This window comes from Salvelinus alpinus, chromosome 5 (genome assembly GCF_045679555.1).
Source record: "Salvelinus alpinus chromosome 5, SLU_Salpinus.1, whole genome shotgun sequence".
Taxonomy (NCBI): domain Eukaryota; kingdom Metazoa; phylum Chordata; class Actinopteri; order Salmoniformes; family Salmonidae; genus Salvelinus; species Salvelinus alpinus.
In genome coordinates this window covers 91329723-91350516 of record NC_092090.1, presented here as the reverse complement: position 1 = coordinate 91350516, position 20794 = coordinate 91329723, and the positions used below count along the sequence as shown (strand labels likewise).

Here is a 20794-nt window from a genome sequence, read left to right as displayed (position 1 = left end):
CCCTTTGCAGAAAAACAGCCCCAAAGCATGATGTTTCCACCCCCATGCTTCACAGTAGGTATGGTGTTCCCAATCCCAATTTGTAAGTCGCTCTGGATAAGAGCGTCTGCTAAATGACTTAAATGTAAATGTAAAATGTGTTCTTTGGATGCAACTCAGCATTCTTTGTCCTCCAAACACGACGAGTTGAGTTTTTACCAAAAAAGTTATATTTTGGTTTCATCTGACCATATGACATTCTCCCAATCTTCTTCTGGATCATCCAAATGCTCTCTAGCAAACTTCAGACTGGCCTGGACATGTACTGGCTTAAGCAGGGGGACACGTCTGGCACTGCAGGATTTGAGTCCCTGGCGGCGTAGTGTGTTACTGATGGTAGGCTTTGTTACTTTGGTCCTAGCTCTCTGCAGGTCATTCACTAGGTCCCCCCGTGTGGTTCTGGGATTTTTGCTCACCGTTCTTGTGATCATTTTGACCCCACGGGGTGAGATCTTGCGTGGAGCCCCAGATCGAGGGAAATTATCAGTGGTCTTGTATGTCTTCCATTTCCTAATAATTGCTCCCACAGTTGATTTCTTCAAACCAAGCTGCTTACCTATTGCAGATTCAGTCTTCCCAGCCTGGTGCAGGTCTACAATTTTGTTTCTGGTGTCCTTTGACAGCTCTTTGGTCTTGGCCATAGTGGAGTTTGGAGTGAGACTGTTTGAGGTTGTGGACAGGTGTCTTTTATACTGATAACAAGTTCAAACAGGTGCCATTAATACAGGTAACGAGTGGAGGACAGAGGAGCCTCTTAAAGAAGAAGTTACAGGTCTGTGAGAGCCAGAAATCTTGCTTGTTTGTAGGTGACCAAATACTTATTTTCCACCATAATTTGCAAATAAATTCATAAAAAATCCTACAATGTGATTTTCTGGATTTCTTCCCTCATTTTGTCTGTCATAGTTGAAGTGTACCTATGATGAAAATTACAGGCATCTCTCATCTTTTTAAGTGGGAGAACTTGCACAATTGGTGGCTGACTAAATACTTTTTTGCCCCACTGTATATGGTCTTGCAAAACTCTCTCCCAAGCCTTCCTGTGTGAGTCCTGTGGCTGGGCAGTCCAGTAGGATCTGGCTACAGGCCTGCTGTGTTAACATGGAAGAGTCAGCCAGGAGGGAAATGGAACGTGTCATCACATCTACATGGCAGACCCACAAGTCCCCCTGTGGGCTTCTAGAAGGCACATCTAACCTACTGTTGGTTGGCTCTTCTCTCTTAAATAATCAGCAGGGGCTTCCTAACATGTACTGTATAATAATGAGATAATAAATACAGAGAAGAACATTAGTGGGAAAATATCCTTCTGGTGAGTAAAGAACACTTTGAATCGACTAAAAATAACTGTTTAAAAAACAGGAAGAAGTGAGTTTGGCAGTATATACTGGTAATGTATAAACACTGACCTTTGCTAAGGTCAATCGGTTTGGAACACAACCATCACCATGGTATTATTGTTTTTATCAGCCTATGCAATCAAACTGTCAGTCATAGCCATTCTGTGTGAAGCATTGAGATGACATTATATAATGATAACATTGTGCAGCTTCTGCCCATGCAATCCAATAGCAAGGTTGTTAAGTGTTGTTAAGCGTGCAATGATAAGAAAGGAGGCAATCCACATTAGATAATAAAAAGATACTGAACATTGTACTTCATAACATATTATCAACACTAGAGATGGTTGTAAATGTTCCTCATACTCTTGGAAAGTCTGACAGTGCCCTAATTAAAATATATCATAAACATAAGGTGAGCTGGAAGTTGAGGCCAACTGTTTGCTGCCTCAGTACAAGGGGAAGTGGTGGGAGGACAGATTTGATCCATCCATACCCTTAGTTAACAGAGTATGTAACCATGGGCTGTAATTTGGGATTAAAAGGTGGTCTGCTGTTTGGATGACCCCTCCCATGGCTGGTGACAGCCTGTCTAGGCCCAGTGATTGCACCCCGAATCCTGTCATTGCTGTGGTATATACAGTAATTACAGTAGCAGGAGGAATTGTGGGTAGTGTAGTATCAATAGAGATTGGGCCTGCATCAACAGACCCAGACTCATATGGGGTGTATTCACTTGAAAACAGAGGCAAGAGGGCCGAAACGAGGACAGGCTAAATTGAACTTGTCCATTAAGAAACACAATTGTTTTGTGGCAAAACGTTTTCCGTTTCGATACTGTTTGCACTAATGAACACACCCCAAAGACAACTCAGAAGTTCAAGGACATGAAAACAAAACATCAACAAGAAGGATCAAGTGTTCAAACAAGCACATGTGATTGTGCTGCTATCAACGTATTCTACACATAATCTAGAATTTATTGGTTTATTTCCTCATTCTTGGCAGGCTCAGGTTGAAGTTCAAAGTGCAGTCATGGAGCAGTGCCATAAAGCCAGAGCACAATAACACATCTCATGCTACTCTATGTTGACAGTTAAAGGTGCACACTGGTCATTGCATCAAAGGTACATATTGTCTGGCAAGCACACCTTGCCTCGTGACTCAGGTACTGTGGCACAGCAGTAAGGGACTCTTGATATACAGTGGGGTCCGACATTTTTGACATCTTTGATAAAAATGAGCAAAAATGACTGTTTAAAATAAATAATTCAAATACTGAGCTATATTGTATGCAAAAAATTTTTGGGAAATTATATTATTTTATACTAATACAATTCCAACAAATGTACATGCCTGGATTTTGCTAAATGACATTGGCGATTGGATTGGAACCGGTGCATTGATCAGATGACATGAAAATAGAGCTCTTTGGCCACGCACACCGGTGGTGGGTTTTACGTCGAAATGAGAATGCATAAGCAGAAAAGAACCCCATACATAATGTCAACTAGTAATGTTGATGTTATGGGGCTATTTTGCTTCCACTGGTCCTGGAGCTCTTGTTAAGGTCAACGGCATCATGAACTTTAACCAGTACCAGGAAATGTTTCCCCAAAACCTGGTTGCCTCTGCCAGGAGGCTGAAACTTGGGCACAAGTGGATCTTCCAGCAAGACAATAACCCCAAGCACAGATCAAAATCCACAAAGAAAAGGTTAATTGGCCACAAATTCATCATTTTACAATGGCCATCTCAGTCTCCAGACTTGAAACCCATTAAAAAACCTGTGGTTTGAATTGAAGAGGGCAGTCCATAAGCCCAGACGAAGGCTATCAATGATCTGGAAGGACTCTGTATGGAGGAATGGTCTAAGATCCATCCCAATGTGTTTATCTCAGTAACTGTCCATCAGGGTAAAAGAGCAGAGGGAAATTGTGGCTGTCACCTCCTCTCAAATCTCTGGGCAGACCATTAGTGGTATTAATCTGCACGTAGAGCCCAGGGGCATCGTAATGCCGTTCAACTGGGCGCTTTAGTGTTCTGTCTGGCCACTGATAAAAATACACCATCCTCTCTCTCTACTACAGTAGCTACAGGTAACTGTAGAAACAAGTAAATGAGAGAAACAAAGTATATTGAAAGCAGGTGCTTCAACACAGGTGTGGTTCCTGAGTTAATTAAGCAATTAACATCCCATCATGCTTAGGGTCATGTATAAAAATGTCCAGATGCCCATTATTTTGGCTACCATGGCTAGAAGAAGATATCTCAGTGACTTTGAAAGAGGGGTCAAAAGGGTGTGTGTATGTACTGTATGTGTGTGTGTGTGTGTGTGCATGTGTGTGTGTGTATATCTCAGTCACCGGATCTCAGCCTAATTGAATACTTATGGGAGATTCTGTTGTGCTGACAGAGACCTTGTTTTCCACCACCATCAACAAAACCATCCACAGAATTTATCGTGGAAGAATGGTGTCTCATCCCTCCAATAGAGTTTCAGACACAATCTATGACAAGGCACATTGAAGCTGTTCTGGTGGCCCAATGCTCTTTAAGATACTTCACGTTGGCGTTTCCGTTGTTTGGCAGTTACCTACATGTATGCATATCAAGCCTCTCTGGGCACAAATAACAATCCGTCTTGGCGTCCTCGCCAGCTTCTCTTCCTACAGTCTTTGGCTCTATAGACTCAGACCCATCCAAACAGAGACGTTGGAGACCAACCAGGAATATGTCTGTGTCTCCGTCCCAAATGGCATTCCCTACATAGTGCACTACTTTTGACCAGAGCCCTATGGGCCCTATAGGGAATAGGGTGCCATCTGTGTCTGTTTGTAGTGGAGCCCGCAGCTACTTTGTCACATCAATTCTCAAATGGCCAAATCCTGATGATCCACATCAACGGGACTACAGCAGAGAGAGTCGGCAGTTTTAAGTTCCTTGGCGTCCACATCACCAAGGACTTGACATGGACTACCGCAAGGCCCTCCAGAGGGAGAAGACGGCCCAGTACATCACTGGGACCGTGCTCCCACCCATCCATGACATCTACTTGAAACGGTGCCTGAGGAAGGCCTGCAGCATCATCAATGACCCCCCACACCCCAGCCACGAGCAGTTCTCTCCCTGACCGTCTGGCAGACGGGATCGGAGCATGAGGTCTGATGCCAACAGGCTCAGAGACAGCTTCTATCTACAAGCCATCAGACTGCTGAACACTTGAACTGGACTGACCACCTGCTCTGATTCTCCGCACCTTAGCACCCACCTTAGCACGCACACACACAACTATTATTATGATCGCTAAATACTGCACAATTTAAACACTTGACCCCCAATGCCTCATTCCCCAATACATGTGTAAATATTGGACTAGAAATTGTGCCTTCCTGTATTATGCAAAAAATAATATATATTCTACTGAGCCATTTACGTTAAGTTTGTATTCTTACCTTTTATTCATTCTTATTGTTGTAGCATTGTCTAGAAGGAAACTGCACATTTTTTTGGGACGGTGTATACCATGTGTCACATACATACAACTAATTAAACTTGAAATGTGAAACTGATGAGCCTAGAGAAGAGCTTCAGGGGGACTTACTGAAGAAAACGTATAGCCTACAATACTAGAACTATATCCAATGAAAACACAACATTGAAATGTAATGTCTGTCTACAAGGGAAAGTAAAATGCTTTGTGTCGTGTCCACAGTCCAGCATGTGAGGACTGTGGCCCTCTTTATACAGGCTGGTGTTTAAACAGGCCTGTATTTGCATGTGGTTTAAACAGGCCTGTATCTGCATGGAGTTTAAACAGGCCTGTATTTGCATGTGGTTTAAACAGGCCTGTATTTGCATGGGGTTTAAACAGGCCTGTATTTGCATGTGGTTTAAACAGGCCTGTATTTGCATGGTGTTTAAACAGGCCTGTATTTGCATGGTGTTTAAACAGGCCTGTATTTGCTATTTGCATGGTGTTTGCGAATTAAAAGAGGGTTCACCAGAGAATGAAATCGTGGTAACATGATACCATATGAGTGCACTGACTGGCAAACAACATTGAGGAGGACTGAAGCTAGGATTAGCTGTAGTAGGAGGGGAGACTGGGGCAAGGCAGGAAATGGGCCATTTTGTGAAAATGTTCTGTATCATCGTCCTTCATGAGAAGGCTGGTGAATGCAAAACCTTTGATGAAGTTGAACCTCTTTCCATTTGCTTGAAAGATTTTCTATTTTCTAAAGGACATTAGTTGGGGGTTGGGGAGCAGGGGGGCATGGAGTCACCTTCTGTTCCTGTGTAGCAGGCTCCTGCAGCAGGGAACTTCCAAGGGACACACTCCAAGCCACACACACACACAAACAAAAGTGCACAAACACACACAAGTGCACACACACAAGTGCACACACACACCCGCACAGACACACCTCAAGGACACCTCCGCCCTCTGTGTCTGTGCCTTACACACTCTCAATGAGTCTGCTGCTTTTAATAGAGTGAGCCATGCCTCTCTCTCCCAGCCAGCGTAAATAAGGAGCTTTAGAGGCTGTTGAAAACCTGTTTACTGACATCGCTGTACTGCTATTACCCCTCCCCTGGTGTGTGTACTTGGCGAGGGTGCTATAGTGTGCCCCTCAGGTATCAGGGTGCTAAGCTCCGAGGAACAGACGGCTGCAGTGTCAGAGGCATGCTGAGTCAGCCAAAACAGCACAATGTGGCTGTGTATGGGGGTGTAGTTGTGTGTGTGGGTGTTTGTGTGTGTGTTTGTGAGGGACGGTGGATCTGCCTGCTCTACGGTGGAAACACACAGTGCAGCGGGAGGCTATGGACAGCTTGCCATACAAAGGACTGCCACTAATTCAGGCTTTGTTTTGTCATTGGAGGGAGCGACCAAAAACAAAGCCAGAGTTTAATGACCTGATACCTAGTAACACAGCCAGTCTGAACTGATACCTAGTAACACAGCCAGTCTGAACTGATACCTAGTAACACAGCCAGTCTGAACTGATACCTAGTAACACAGCCAGTCTGAACTGATACCTAGTAACACAGCCAGTCTGAACTGATACCTAGTAACACAGCCAGTCTGAACTGATACCTAGTAACACAGCCAGTCTGAACTGATACCTAGTAACACAGCCAGTCTGAACTGATACCTAGTAACACAGCCAGTCTGAACTGATACCTAGTAACACAGCCAGTCTGAACTGATACCTAGTAACACAGCCAGTCTGAACTGATACCTAGTAACACAGCCAGTCTGAACTGATACCTAGTAACACAGCCAGTCTGAACTGATACCTAGTAACACAGCCAGTCTGAACTGATACCTAGTAACACAGCCAGTCTGAACTGATACCTAGTAACACAGCCAGTCTGAACTGATACCTAGTAACACAGCCAGTCTGAACTGATATCTAGTAACACAGCCAGTCTGAACTGATACCTAGTAACACAGCCAGTCTGAACTGATACCTAGTAACACAGCCTGTCTGAACTGATATCTAGTAACACAGCCAGTCTGAACTGATACCTAGTAACACAGCCAGTCTGAACTGATACCTAGTAACACAGCCAGTCTGAACTGATACCTAGTAACACAGCCAGTCTGAACTGATACCTAATAACACAGCCAGTCTGAGTCTAATGAACTGATATCTAGTAATAATGGAGAGGGATTGGATTCATGATACTGATGGACAAAAACAAAAGCCAGGGATATTGTGTGTGTGTGTGTGTGTGCACACTGTATGTGGGTGTATTGAATAAGTTATGTTTGTGAGGAACTGCGTTCTACCCACTCTGTACATAAATCCATGTGAGTAGCCTACAGTATGTACAGTGCATTCGGAATATATTCAGACCCCTTGACATTTTCCAAATTATTTTACTTTACAGACTTTTTCTAAAATGGATCAAATAAAACAGTTTCCTCATTGATCTACACACAATACCCCATAATGAAGCGAAAACAGGTTTTTAGAAATGTTAGCAAATTTATTACAATTTTAAAAACTGAAATACCTAAAGGACTCTCAGACCATGAGAAACAAGATTCTCTGGTCTGATGAAACCAAGATTGAACTGTTTGGCTTGAATGCCAAGCGTCACGTCTGGAGGATGGTGGTGACAGCATCATGCTGTGGGGATGTTTTTCAGCGGCAGGGACTGGGAGACTAGTCCGGATTAAGGGAAAGATGGAGCAAAGTACAAAGAGATCCTTGATGAAAACCTGCTCCAGAGCGCTCAGGACCTCAGACTGGGGCGAAGGTTCACCTTCCAACAGGATAACGACCCTCAGCACACTGCCAAGACAACGCAGGGGTGGCTTCGGGAACAAGTCTCTGAATGTCTTTGAATGGCCCAGCCAAAGCCCGGACTTGAACCTGATCGAACATCTCTGGAAAGATCTGAAAATAGCTATGCAGCTAAGCTCCCATCCAACCTGACAGAGCTTAAGAGGATCTGCAGAGAATAATGGGAAATACAGGTGTGCCAAGCTTGTAGCGTCATACCCAAGAAGACTCGAGGCTGTAATCGCTGCCAGAGGTGCTTCAACAAAGTACTGATAAAAATTGTTTATAATGTATTTGACCTTTATTTAACTAGGCACGTCAGTTAACAACAAATTCTTATTTACAAACCCTAACCCGGATGACGCTGGGCAAATTGTGCGCTGCCCTATGGGACTCCCAATAACGGCTGGTTGTAATACAGCCTGGGATTGAACCAGGGTCTTTAGTGACACCTCTAGCAGTGAGATGCAGTGCCTTAGACTGCTGCGCCACTCAGGAGCCAAAAGCAAAAGGGTCATGAATACTTATGTAAATCTGATATTTCTGTTTCATTTTTAAAAATAACTTTGCAAGAATAAAAAAAAAACTGTTTTTGCTTTGTCATTATGGGGTATTGTGTGTAGATTGATGAGGGAAAAAAATATATGTTATCCATTTTAGAATAAGGCTGTAACATAACAAAATGTGGAAAAAGTCAAAGGGTTTGAATACTTTCTGAATGCACTGTATGTGTTTTGCACTGAAGTGCATGTTGCATAAAGCTTTAATCAAGGCTGCCCTATTGTGCCTGATCAGATGCTTGGTTGCTTTGTTTGTGATATGAGTGGTGTGTGTGTGTGTGTGTGTGTGCATGTGTGTGTGGGGTGGATTTGCAGGCCATAGTAAAAATAGTCCAGCAGCCTGGGTTGGGGATTAGATGTGTGTTGTAACAAACAAGCTCCACAGGCTTTTCAGGGAAGCTACCAGTGCTGGAGGAACAAGGACATCCTACCCACCATCTGTGGATGAGCCAGCCATGCGGGCTGTGCTGGGCGTTGCTGGAGTGGGTGGGATGGAAGAATAGAGCTCTCTCTGTTGAGGAGTGAGATTGCTATAGGCTGTCTTCTCCTCACTCTGTTGCTCTTCAAGGAAACCCCTTGGAACCAGACGCTGCTGCTGCTTGTTGTTGTTGATGTTTTTATTTTTGTACAACACACAATGCCTACTTGGTTGTTATGAGAAGGCACTGTCCCGTTGAGATGTCTTCGCTAAGGCTGGAGAGTAGAGCCATCATATTGAGGCTGGAGAGTAGAGCCATCATATTGAGGCTGGAGAGCAGAGCCATCATATTGAGGCTGGAGAGCAGAGCCATCATATTAAGGCTGGAGAGTAGAGCCATCATATTGAGGCTGGAGAGCAGAGCCATCATATTAAGGCTGGAGAGTAGAGCCATCATATTGAGGCTGGAGAGCAGAGCCATCATATTAAGGCTGGAGAGTAGAGCCATCATATTGAGGCTGGAGAGTAGAGCCATCATATTGAGGCTGGAGAGTAGAGCCATCATATTAAGGCTGGAGAGTAGAGCCATCATATTGAGGCTGGAGAGCAGAGCCATCATATTAAGGCTGGAGAGTAGAGCCATCATATTGAGGCTGGAGAGTAGAGCCATCATATTGAGGCTGGAGAGTAGAGCCATCATATTGAGGCTGGAGAGTAGAGCCATCATATTGAGGCTGGAGAGTAGAGCCATCATATTAAGGCTGGAGAGTAGAGCCATCATATTGAGGCTGGAGAGTAGAGCCATCATATTGAGGCTGTTCTGGATGGTAAAGGACAGGGCAGTATGAACCAGTTCGGACTAGGTTGAAAGGGAGGGGGGGGGGATCAGCCATTGTAGCTCCTACAAGCTGAATGACTACTACACACTGTAGACCAGCTGAATGACAACTACACGCTGTAGACCAGCTGAATGACTACTACACACTGTAGACCAGCTGAATGACTACTACACACTGTAGACCAGCTGAATGACTACTACACGCTGACTACACGCTGTAGACCAGCTGAATGACAACTACACGCTGTAGACCAGCTGAATGACAACTACACGCTGTAGACCAGCTGAATGACTACTACACACTGTAGACCAGCTGAATGACTACTACACACTGTAGACCAGCTGAATGACTACTACACACTGTAGACCAGCTGAATGACAACTACACGCTGTAGACCAGCTGAATGACTACTACACGCTGTAGACCAGCTGAATGACTACTACACACTGTAGACCAGCTGAATGACTACTACACACTGTAGACCAGCTGAATGACTACTACACGCTGTAGACCAGCTGAATGACTACTACACACTGTAGACCAGCTGAATGACTACTACACGCTGTAGACCAGCTGAATGACTACTACACGCTGGAGACCAGCTGAATGACTACTACACGCTGTAGACCAGCTGAATGACTACTACACGCTGTAGACCAGCTGAATGACTACTATAGACTACTACAGACTACTATAGACTGTAGACTACTACACCTTCTTCCAGTCATAATTGAAATGACGGCTTGCGTCTGTGTCTTGGGGTCAGAAAGGGCTTTCTTCTGGCAACCCTTCCAAAGAGCCTGTGGTTTTGGAGGTGGCATCTGATGGTGCTTTTTGAAACCTGGTGACCCCAAGATGCCACCAAGGCCTGTAATTCTTTCACAGTGATTTTGGGGGATTTTGTTGCTTCCCTCACCATCCTCCTCCCTTTCCTGGGGGGCAAAATGCATTTGCGTCCTCTACCCGTGAGGTTTTTCTTTATAATTTTTTAAATAATTGCCCTGACAGTGCTCAGTGGTATATTCAATCGTTTGTGGATCTTCTTGTAGCCATTACCAGATTTATGAAGGTCTACAACCATCTGTCTCGTTTGAACTGCCAGTTCTTTTCTTTTCTTCATGGATGACAGCGGGATATTGCATGTGTGTTACCTCATTTTTATACCCTAGTGAAACAGGAAGTGATGTAATGGCTCAAAATTGTTCCTTAAGACTTAGATAAACTTAAATAAGTGGAATTTAATTTGTGGTTTAATTTTGGTAGATGTTATTTACAATAATCTTTAAGGGTGCCATTAATTGTGAAACCTTGATTTGGATGACATTGTTTTTTAATTAAATCAATAAATTTTTTGGGGTTGGTTCCATTGAAACATTAATAAAGTACAGTATTTCTCACATGTTGGTATTTTGAGTTTCTCTGTAATTATATTGTTTATATTTGTTTAAGCATTGTTTGTGCATTGCCTGTCAGGGGTGGCAGTAATTTTGGAGCCCACTGTACACACTGTAGACCGCTGAATGACTACTACATGGTCACAGGACAGGTACTCCAATAGTGCAGTAGTCCGACAGAGACAGACAGACCGACGCAGTTGGCTAGATGTTCTGACATGGTCTGGTTGCTCGGGACATGGAGGTTGCTGCTATGCTCCAACCCATGCCCTATAGCTGGAAGATGTGTGTGTGTGTACTATACCTGAGCTGTTGGTGCGCCCGCGGTACACGTCGTCGTAGGCCTTCCACTGCTGTGTGACCTGGTAGGCATGGATAAACACCACCAGTACCCCAACCAGGCAGATGAGAGGCACCAGGGCTGCTGTACACAGAGCAGCATAGATATTAGGAATGAAACACCTGCAGAGAGAGAGAGAGAGACAGGGGAGAGAAAGAGAGAAAGGGGGTGGGAGAGAGAAAGAGAGAGAGGGGGGAGGGAGAGAAGAGAGAGAGGGGTGTAGGAAGAAAGAGAGAGAGCAGGGAGAGAGAGGGGGGGGAGAGAGTGAGAGAGAGAGAGAGAGGAGGAGGGGAAAAGAGAGAGATGGGGGGTTGTTATTACAAAAAAACTTGCAGTAAACCGCCAAGGAAAGGAGCAAACATAAGCTATGTTCTTTTACTATGCTGCATTACAGTAGGTAAAGATCTTGTTGCTTCAACATCCTTAAACAGGATCTTGGCCCTAATACATCTGAGCCTTCATAACACACTCAGAATTCCCAGTTAATAACAAGCTTCAAAGACATTTCCTTTCTGTACAAACATGAAGTTAAACCTCCCTCTCACCACTAGTTCAGCCTTGAAGCAACCTGGGGATAACATCTAAATACACTAACGTGTCTTATTGTTTTAGAGCTTTATGTCGATATATCTGCTCTGTTGGCCCTCGCTTGTATTCTCTCCAGTCTTCAGGGTGCCAAAGTGACAGAGAGGTGGAGAGCGTGCCAAGAGGGCAGGACTGCTGTAGTCTCTGCTGCCGGTTAGGGAATGGTTAGAACTATCTGGCAGATCTACCACTGTCACTGACCACTTCAAATAAAACATCTAACACTTCTCTTCCAAGCTCTGGTCAAATACTGATCCTGGGCTCTATCTTAACAAACCCAATGCAATGGTCAATCTAAGCGCTGGCGGTAGTGCTATCAGTTCAAGGGTGTGTCAGAAATCTTTTTGATAATTTAACAAGCAAGAACGATGGGTGCAGTGCTGGCGGTGGTGCTAAATGGCTGGATATTGATTAATAAATAAATTGTATGTGTCGAGGATTGACCCCTTCACTAGCCAATCAGAACCTGCTCCATGACTAAATATGTGGTTGCTTCAAGTTGTGTTTACGGTCTTTTATGTATTGACTTTGAATCAACTCCAATTCCAATGTTAGTCACTTATAGTTAAACAGCTTTCAAAAGCGAAAATAGAAAAATGTAGACCTATCCCATCTTTGCTTAATACGTTAACTTGAACCTATTTGCAGTCCACATTGTTGTAAGTAATTGCATGGCTTCAATATGGAAATATATAGGCCTACATAGCATGCACACTGATATAGGAGCTAGGCCTACTGTAAATTACATTATGGCTGAGCAGGGACATGACAAACATGATCGGTAAGCAAGATTCAATTCATTATTGATAAGGCCTAAAAAGACAGCGAAACAAAAGAAAACAATAAATTGTTTTAAATAGGCTGTCTAAATACACTTACAGGCACCATAATTGCTTCCTGTGGGCATATAATATAAAAACGAGGCAGACTAAGGAGGGTTTTACGCACATCTAAACTTTTCACAGTAGCTGGACAAAGATCCAATATCAAGAGAAAAGGAGAATGTCCACTCTCATAGTGCTCCCAAATAGAATGTTTTATTACATTTACATTTAAGTCATTTAGCAGACGCTCTTATCCAGAGCGACTTACAAATTGGTGCATTCACCTTATGATATCCAGTGGAACAACCACTTTACAATAGTGCATCTAACTCTTTTAAGGGGGGGGGGGGTTAGAAGGATTACTTTATCCTATCCTAGGTATTCCTTAAAGAGGTGGGGTTTCAGGTGTCTCCGGAAGGTGGTGATTGACTCCGCTGACCTGGCGTCGTGAGGGAGTTTGTTCCACCATTGGGGTGCCAGAGCAGCGAACAGTTTTGACTGGGCTGAGCGGGAACTGTACTTCCTCAGAGGTAGGGAGGCGAGCAGGCCAGAGGTGGATGAACGCAGTGCCCTTGTTTGGGTATAGGGCCTGATCAGAGCCTGAAGGTACGGAGGTGCCGTTCCCCTCACAGCTCCGTAGGCAAGCACCATGGTCTTGTAGCGGATGCGAGCTTCAACTGGAAGCCAGTGGAGAGAGCGGAGGAGCGGGGTGACGTGAGAGAACTTGGGAAAGTTGAACACCAGACGGGCTGCGGCGTTCTGGATGAGTTGTAGGGGTTTAATGGCACAGGCAGGGAGCCCAGCCAACAGCGAGTTGCAGTAATCCAGACGGGAGATGACAAGTGCCTGGATTAGGACCTGCGCCGCTTCCTGCGTGAGGCAGGGTCGTACTCTGCGAATGTTGTAGAGCATGAACCTACAGGAACGGGTCACCGCCTTGATGTTAGTTGAGAACGACAGGGTGTTGTCCAGGATCACGCCAAGGTTCTTAGCACTCTGGGAGGAGGACACAATGGAGTTGTCAACCGTGATGGCGAGATCATGGAACGGGCAGTCCTTCCCCGGGAGGAAGAGCAGCTCCGTCTTGCCGAGGTTCAGCTTGAGGTGGTGATCCGTCATCCACACTGATATGTCTGCCAGACATGCAGAGATGCGATTCACCACCTGGTTATCAGAGGGGGGAAAGGAGAAGATTAATTGTGTGTCGTCTGCATAGCAATGATAGGAGAGACCATGTGAGGATATGACAGAGCCAAGTGACTTGGTGTATAGCGAGAATAGGAGAGGGCCTAGAACAGAGCCCTGGGGGACACCAGTGGTGAGAGCACGTGGTGCGGAGACAGATTCTCGCCACGCCACCTGGTAGGAGCGACCTGTCAGGTAGGACGCAATCCAAGCGTGGGCCGCGCCGGAGATGCCCAGCTCGGAGAGGGTGGAGAGGAGGATCTGATGGTTCACAGTATCAAAGGCAGCCGATAGGTCTAGAAGGATGAGAGCAGAGGAGAGAGGAGGAGAGGAGAGGAGCCTTTTATGAACGTAATCGGAACCATTTTACAGATCAGATCGCATTCACACTTCTTCAGAAGTTGCATTACATGAGCACCCCGGACGTTCTCACCATAATGGTGAAACATTCTAATATGTTTGGTTTTAGTAAAATTAAACGAAAAAAAAGCAATCTGTATTTTTTTTAAACAAACAAATGTAAAATGTAAATGATATTATAAAATCGCAAGGATAAAAAAAGACTGCCCTTGAACCATCCTTCTTTATAGTAGGCCTAGGGTAGGTATAGCCTACAGGCGACTTGGGTTTCTGAAAATATGAAACGGAATTCACGCAATTGTTACAGGGAAATATCTTCTAAATACGAGGTTCACCGGTTCTCATCTCTTGTTTCATGATGGGCATGGACACATGTAGCCAACATCATTGAGGGGTTTTACGCACGTCCAAAACGTAAAATAATGTAAGCCTGCCTACAATACATAGATAAAAAGGCAATGTCAGCGCACTGTTTCACTCCTCTCAAACTTGATCTTTTAATAAAGCTTTAGTGATTAAAATCTATTTCCAAGCGGTCTTAAGAGCAAAACTCTTTATCGCCAGTCGTAACTAATTTGTGATTGAATTGGACAACAACAAAAAAAAGCGGAGGTGAGGCTATGCTTGGTTTTTAATCAAATAAATCTAAATAGGGGCCTCCCAAGTGGCGCAGTGGTCTAAGGCACTGCATTGCAGTGCTTGAGGTGTCACTACAGACCCGGGTTCAATCCCAGGCTGTATCACAGCCGGCCGTGACCGGGAGACCCATGAGGCCCAGCGTCGTTTGCGTTTGGGGAGGGTTTGGTTGGCTGGGATTTTCCTGTCCCAGCTTGCTCTAGCAAGCTGGGACAGTTGCACAGTGTCACCAGTTGCACACCGGTCACCAGTTGCACAGTGTTTCCTCCGACACATTGGTGCTTCTGGGTTAAGTGAGCAGTGCGGCTTGGCAGGGTCGTGTTTCGGAGGACGCATGCATGGCTCTCGACCTTCGCCTGTCCCAAGTCCGTATGGGAGTTGCAGCAACGGGACAAGACTAACTACCAATTGGGGAGAAAAATGGGGTAAAACTAAAAAAAAAAAAAATAATATATATATATATATAAAAAAAAAAAAAATGTTTGTAAATACGAAGTATACAGGCACTAAAAGCACATTACTCTTGTTCCATATGGGAAGTATGCATCACAGCTGGAAAGGCTGTTTCCGCTGTCAAAACCAGCTAAAACCAGCTTTTGGTTGGTTTTAAATATCCCTAACAGGGCTGCCTGAAATTAACACTTTAGATCATGTTTTTAAGGTCACACCTTAAATATTTCCATCACTACCATCTGAGCACAAGTAAGCTGATCTAAGATAGGTTAATTACCAATCCTTGAGCAACAGTTTGAAAATAACAGAGCGCTGGCTTTAACAGGTGGAAATTGTGATTGAACGACCGTTTGACACTAGCGCCGTCTTAACGCCAGCCGAAAATAGACCCCCCTGAGTTCAGTGTCATGTTTGATCTTAGTTTAGCTTTAAAATACATCATAATTATAGGTTGATGAGGTGAAATACAGTGCAGTTACTTTGCCGTGTTAGTGTATGGTGCGTGTATGTGTGTGTCTGTCTGTGTGATTGAGTGTGTTTAAGCTCACACTCAGTGTTTGTGCCCTTGCAGCAGCACATTCCACCATGGTTGGAGAGGGTAAAGAGTTCAGGACAGCACCACCGTGTGCCAAATAGCACATTTAGACATGACTCCTATTCTCAGTCTCACACAACAAACACAACACACTGCCTAGGGAGAGTGCAGCAAGTCCGTGTGTTCTTTCTGAGGGGTATCCCAGCCCCAACGGCCCTCAAGTCACCCTCCCAGTGTTAAGCCTAACCATGGTGTCCAGTCCAGCCACAGTCAGACCCCCCATGGTTCCTTGTTATGGATCTAAACAATTCAGCAGGAACAATATTCATATTGTCTGTCTGTCTGCCTGCCTGCCTGTCTCTCTCACTCCAATTTGTTCTACCTCTGCCCTCCCTACTCTCTGCCTTTCTCTATCCCCCTCCTTTGTGGTAATCTATTCTGAGGAATTCACTCCCATAATCTGTCCAGTACCTGTTGTGTTCCAATGGTGTCACTAAGAAGGTAGGGAGACTGTGTTTGGCTCTGGGAAAAAACCACTCTACCTTGTGACTTCACGTTTATCTCAATAAGCATGCCAATGGTGCCATCTCACAGGACACACATACAGCTGTACTCTCCTCCATCCGGATAAATAATATATGTTAGACATAGTAGAATGTGAAGTATGTGAAATAATACTACTACTATAAATAATACAGTACTGCATCATGTTCTTCCTGCTTGAGGAAGTGTAAACAGACATGTTGTTGTTGGTCCTGTGGTGTTTGTGTGTCCTTGTGGGAAGAGTTGGTCCTGTGGTGTTTGTGTGTCCTTGTGGGAGGAGTTGGTCCTGTGGTGTTTGTGTGTCCTTGTGGGAAGAGTTGGTCCTGTGGTGTTTGTGTGTCCTTGTGGGAAGAGTTGGTCCTGTGGTGTTTGTGTGTCCTTGTGGGAAGAGTTGGTCCTGTGGTGTTTGTGTGTCCTTGTGGGAAGAGTTGGTCCTGTGGTGTTTGTGTGTCTTTGTGGGAAGAGTTGGTCCTGTGGTGTTTGTGTGTCCTTGTGGGAAGAGTTGGTCCTGTAACTCTTGGGTTGCATTCTAATAATCTCTCCTTTCTACCGAAGTGTGCACTTGTTCACTTTCCTTCATAGATTTGAAAGGAAATGACTGGTTTATGGAAATTCACTCTAGACCATGCTTACACCAATTCTAATGCTTTTACATTAGTGGGAAGGAGTGAATGAGTGCACAGCTCCTGGAGGTGTACATAAAGCTCCTGGAGGTGTACATAAAGCTCCTGGAGGTGTACATAAAGCTCCTGGAAGTGTAAATACAACTCCTGGAAGTGTACATACAGCTCCTGGAGGTGTACATAAAGCTCCTGGAGGTGTACATAAAGCTCCTGGAGGTGTACATAAAGCTCCTGGAAGTGTAAATACAGCTCCTGGAGGTGTACATAAAGCTCCTGGAGGTGTACATAAAGCTCCTGGAAGTGTACATACAGCTCCTGGAGGTGTATGAGAGAAACCCATTAGTCCTATGATCCATTCTGTAGGTCCACCTCGGGACCTGCTGACAAAACTATTCTTCTGACCATAGACCTGGCTGTTGACCATAGCCTAACAAGGAAGCTGGGTAGACACCTGGTAGACTGGAATGGACCTACTCAAGTAGCCAGAACTGGGAACATATAGGTGTGTAACTTACACATTCCTCATCTGACTATGAATAAGTGTGTGTGTGTGTGTGTTTGTGAGAGTGTGTGTTATCTATATAACATCAGGCGCTGAGTTAAGTACTGTGTGTGTATATGTAAGACTCATTTGTGTTTGTGTCATACAAAGCATGTGGGTATTTTCCTTTTCACTCACCAAGTGTGTGTGCGCTCCAGTGAGTGTGTGTACTCCTGTGTGTGTGTGTGTGTGTGTGTGTACTCCTGAGTGCGTTTCCTTCACTCACACATCCCCATGGACCAGGCCGTAGACACTGTGTATGGTCCAGCCAAAGCCCCCCAGCAGAACGATGACCAGGATGATGATGACCAGAGCAGGAAGTCCCCAGCCCAGCAGGAAGTAGACCAGGTAACGTCTCTCTGTCTGCTCATCGTTCATCACCAACACCTGCCAGAAGTTTACCGCCTGAGGGGTGTGGAGGAGAGGAAGAGAGGGGTGGGACAAAAGAGAGGGGTGAGGTGGAGGAGAGGATAGGATAGGGTAGGGAGGAGGAAGAGGAGAGGAGAGGAGTGGGGGAGAGGATAGGCAGGAGGAGGAGGAGAGGGGTGGAGGAGAGGGTAGGGAGGTGGAGGAGGAGAGGGGTGGAGGAGGAGGAAAGGGGTGGAGGAGAAGGTAGGGAGGAGGAAGAGGAGAGGGTAGGGAGGAGGAGGAGGAAAGGGGTGGAGGAGAAGGTAGGGAGGAGGAAGAGGAGAGGGGTGGAGGAGAGGATAGGCAGGAGGAGGAGGAGAGGGGTGGAGGAGAGGGTAGGGAGGAGGAGGAGAGGGGTAGAGGAGAGGATAGGCAGGAGGAGGAGGAGAGGGGTGGAGGAGAGGGTATGGAGGAGGAGGAGAGGGGTGGAGGAGAGGGTATGGAGGAGGAGGAGAGGGTAGGGAGGTGGAAAGGAGATTTAAAGAGGAAGAAGAGCAACAGGTGGTTATCAGCAGAAGAGCCTTAGAAACGTGCAGCAGCCACACGGCTCACTGCTGTCTGTTTTGTAATGGAGTAGCAGCCTTGGATGATCTCCCTAGGTATTAGATACTGGACATCTTGTCCTAGAGAGGCTTACACTAACTACACTACATATCTCCAGCTTGTGATGACAACACCTGTAAAAGGCCTATCCACATGTTCCTCATCCTTTTTTGTACATGTTGTACAATGCTTGAAGTGAGGATTTCACAGTAAAAGGACAACAGAACATTCCACATGATTCCATTTATGAGCTGATGAGTTCTCGGTGATCGGGTGGACATGGGGACAAACACAAGTGCCATAAAACCACCACCCCCTTCCCAGAACCCTCTGCTTCCATAATCATTATCATTCTCTAGGTGTTGTATCATCAGTGGCAGAGAGGGAGAGCGATAGATATAAAGAGAGAGTTGGAGTGAGAGAGATAGCTAGAGGGAGAGAGAGATAAAGAGAGAGAGTTGGAGGGAGAGCGAGCTAGGGGGAGAGAGAGTTGGAGGGAGAGAGACAGCTAGAGGGAGAGATAAAGAGAGAGAGAGTTGGAGGGAGAGAGACAGCTAGAGAGAGAGAGACAGCTAGAGGGAGAGAGAGATAAAGATAGAGAGTTGGAGGGAGAGAGACAGCTACAGGGAGAGAGAGATAAAGATAGAGAGTTGGAGGGAGAGCGAGCTAGGGGGAGAGATAAAGAGAGAGAGAGTTGGAGGGAGAGAGAGCTAGAGAGAGAGAGACAGCTAAAGAGAGAGAGACAGCTAGAGAGAGAGAGACAGCTAGAGAGAGAGAGAGAGCTGGAGGGAGAGAGAGAGTTGGAGGGAGAGAGACAGCTAGAGGGAGAGAGATATATAAATAGAAAGAGTTGGAGGGAGAGAGACAGCTAGAGGGAGAGAGATATATAAAGAGAGAGAGTTGGAGGGAGTTGGAGGGAGAGAGACAGCTAGAGGGAGAGAGATATATAAAGAGAGAGAGTTGGAGGGAGAGAGACAGCTAGAGGGAGAGAGATATATAAAGAGAGAGAGTTGGAGGGAGAGAGATAGCTAGGGAGGGAGAAAGAGATAAAGAGAGAGACTGTTGTGTAACGCATCATATTAGACAGCTAACAGAGTGCCACTTTAATTGAGCTCCAGCAGTGATAGCTGGGCGTGCAAATAACTGCATTAGGAGTTTGTGCTGTGCTGTTCCCTTGCTCCGGTTAAGCCGGATGAGGCTTTGGCAGGTGTTGGTTAGCCGCTATGCACTGTTGTGGAGCCCTACGGTACAGAAAGACAGTTCTGGGAGGACATCCCTATCCAAGGTGCTCAGTGTAACGACTCATAGCCTGGCTGATTCAACTACAGGCTGTTGTGTTCTGTCAAGGGACCAACCTGTATTTCCTCATTGCAGCGCTTCAACGCACCGTTGACTCAAGGCTTGATGAGTGCAATAAGCAGGGTCTGTGAAAGCCTCCTGGCAGGCGCCCCCGCATATGCCACTTAGAAAAAAGCTGATACTTGCTGACTCAAAGAGAGGGGGGTAATCCTCTGATCAATAGTATGGAGTATAAGGAAGGGTAGGGACATGTCGACAGAGCCAGGGGAAGGCACAGTGATGCAGAAATGTTGGTGTTTTACCCAATATATTATAGATATATAGAGTGTGCAAGTGTAGCTGACAGAGCCAGAGATATCATCGATATTCTCATGAGCTACTATCCCACTATACAATATAGCACAGTATTATTATATATATTTTTTAATTTAACCTTTATTTAACTAGACAAGTCAGTTAAAGAACAAATTCTTATTTACAATGACGGCCTAAGAACAGGGGGTTAACTGCCTTGTTCAGGTGCAGAATGACAGATTCTTACCTTGTCAGTTCGGGGATTCGATCCAGCAACCTTTCGGTTACCGGTCCAACACTCTAACCACTAGGCTACCTGCCACCCCAATAATTTATTTTTGAATAATGTATTTTATACAGTAATTTTTGCTTGTCTTTATCAAGGGTGTCAATACTGTAATTTCAGACCTGATGGCACAGGACCTGTTTATTCACATGGTTGGATTAACAGATGGAGCATATTTGGAAATGTAATGAGACTTCTACTTATCAAACCAATGTTGTCCTGGTTAGTTTAGGGTTAGAGCAGGGGGCATATGTTTCAAATGTCTCAGAGTAGGATTGCTGATTTAGGATCAGTTTTGCCTAGGGGTGGAACAAATTACAATTACTCTCCTTACTGTAATTGAGTAGCTTTTCCGAGTACTTGTACTTTGAGTATTTTTCAGTCAGTCATTTTACTTACTGTAAGTAAGTTTTGAATTAAGTATTGTACTTCGGTACCTTTTTAAAACCATCC

The 20794-nt window shown here is 45.1% G+C and overlaps 1 protein-coding gene across 2 annotated transcripts in view; it reads right to left on the bottom strand.

The window, feature by feature from the left end:
* The window catches only part of LOC139577229 (adhesion G-protein coupled receptor V1-like), a 264000-nt gene that overhangs the window by 38337 nt on the left and 204869 nt on the right, over positions 1-20794 (bottom strand). For both annotated transcript variants that reach the window (XM_071404189.1, XM_071404190.1), the window contains 2 exons: positions 17738-17916; positions 11191-11348 (listed from right to left, as the gene is read on the bottom strand). In XM_071404189.1, coding sequence (XP_071260290.1) covers positions 11191-11348; positions 17738-17916 — 337 coding nt within the window. The remainder of the gene's footprint in view (positions 1-11190; positions 11349-17737; positions 17917-20794) is intronic.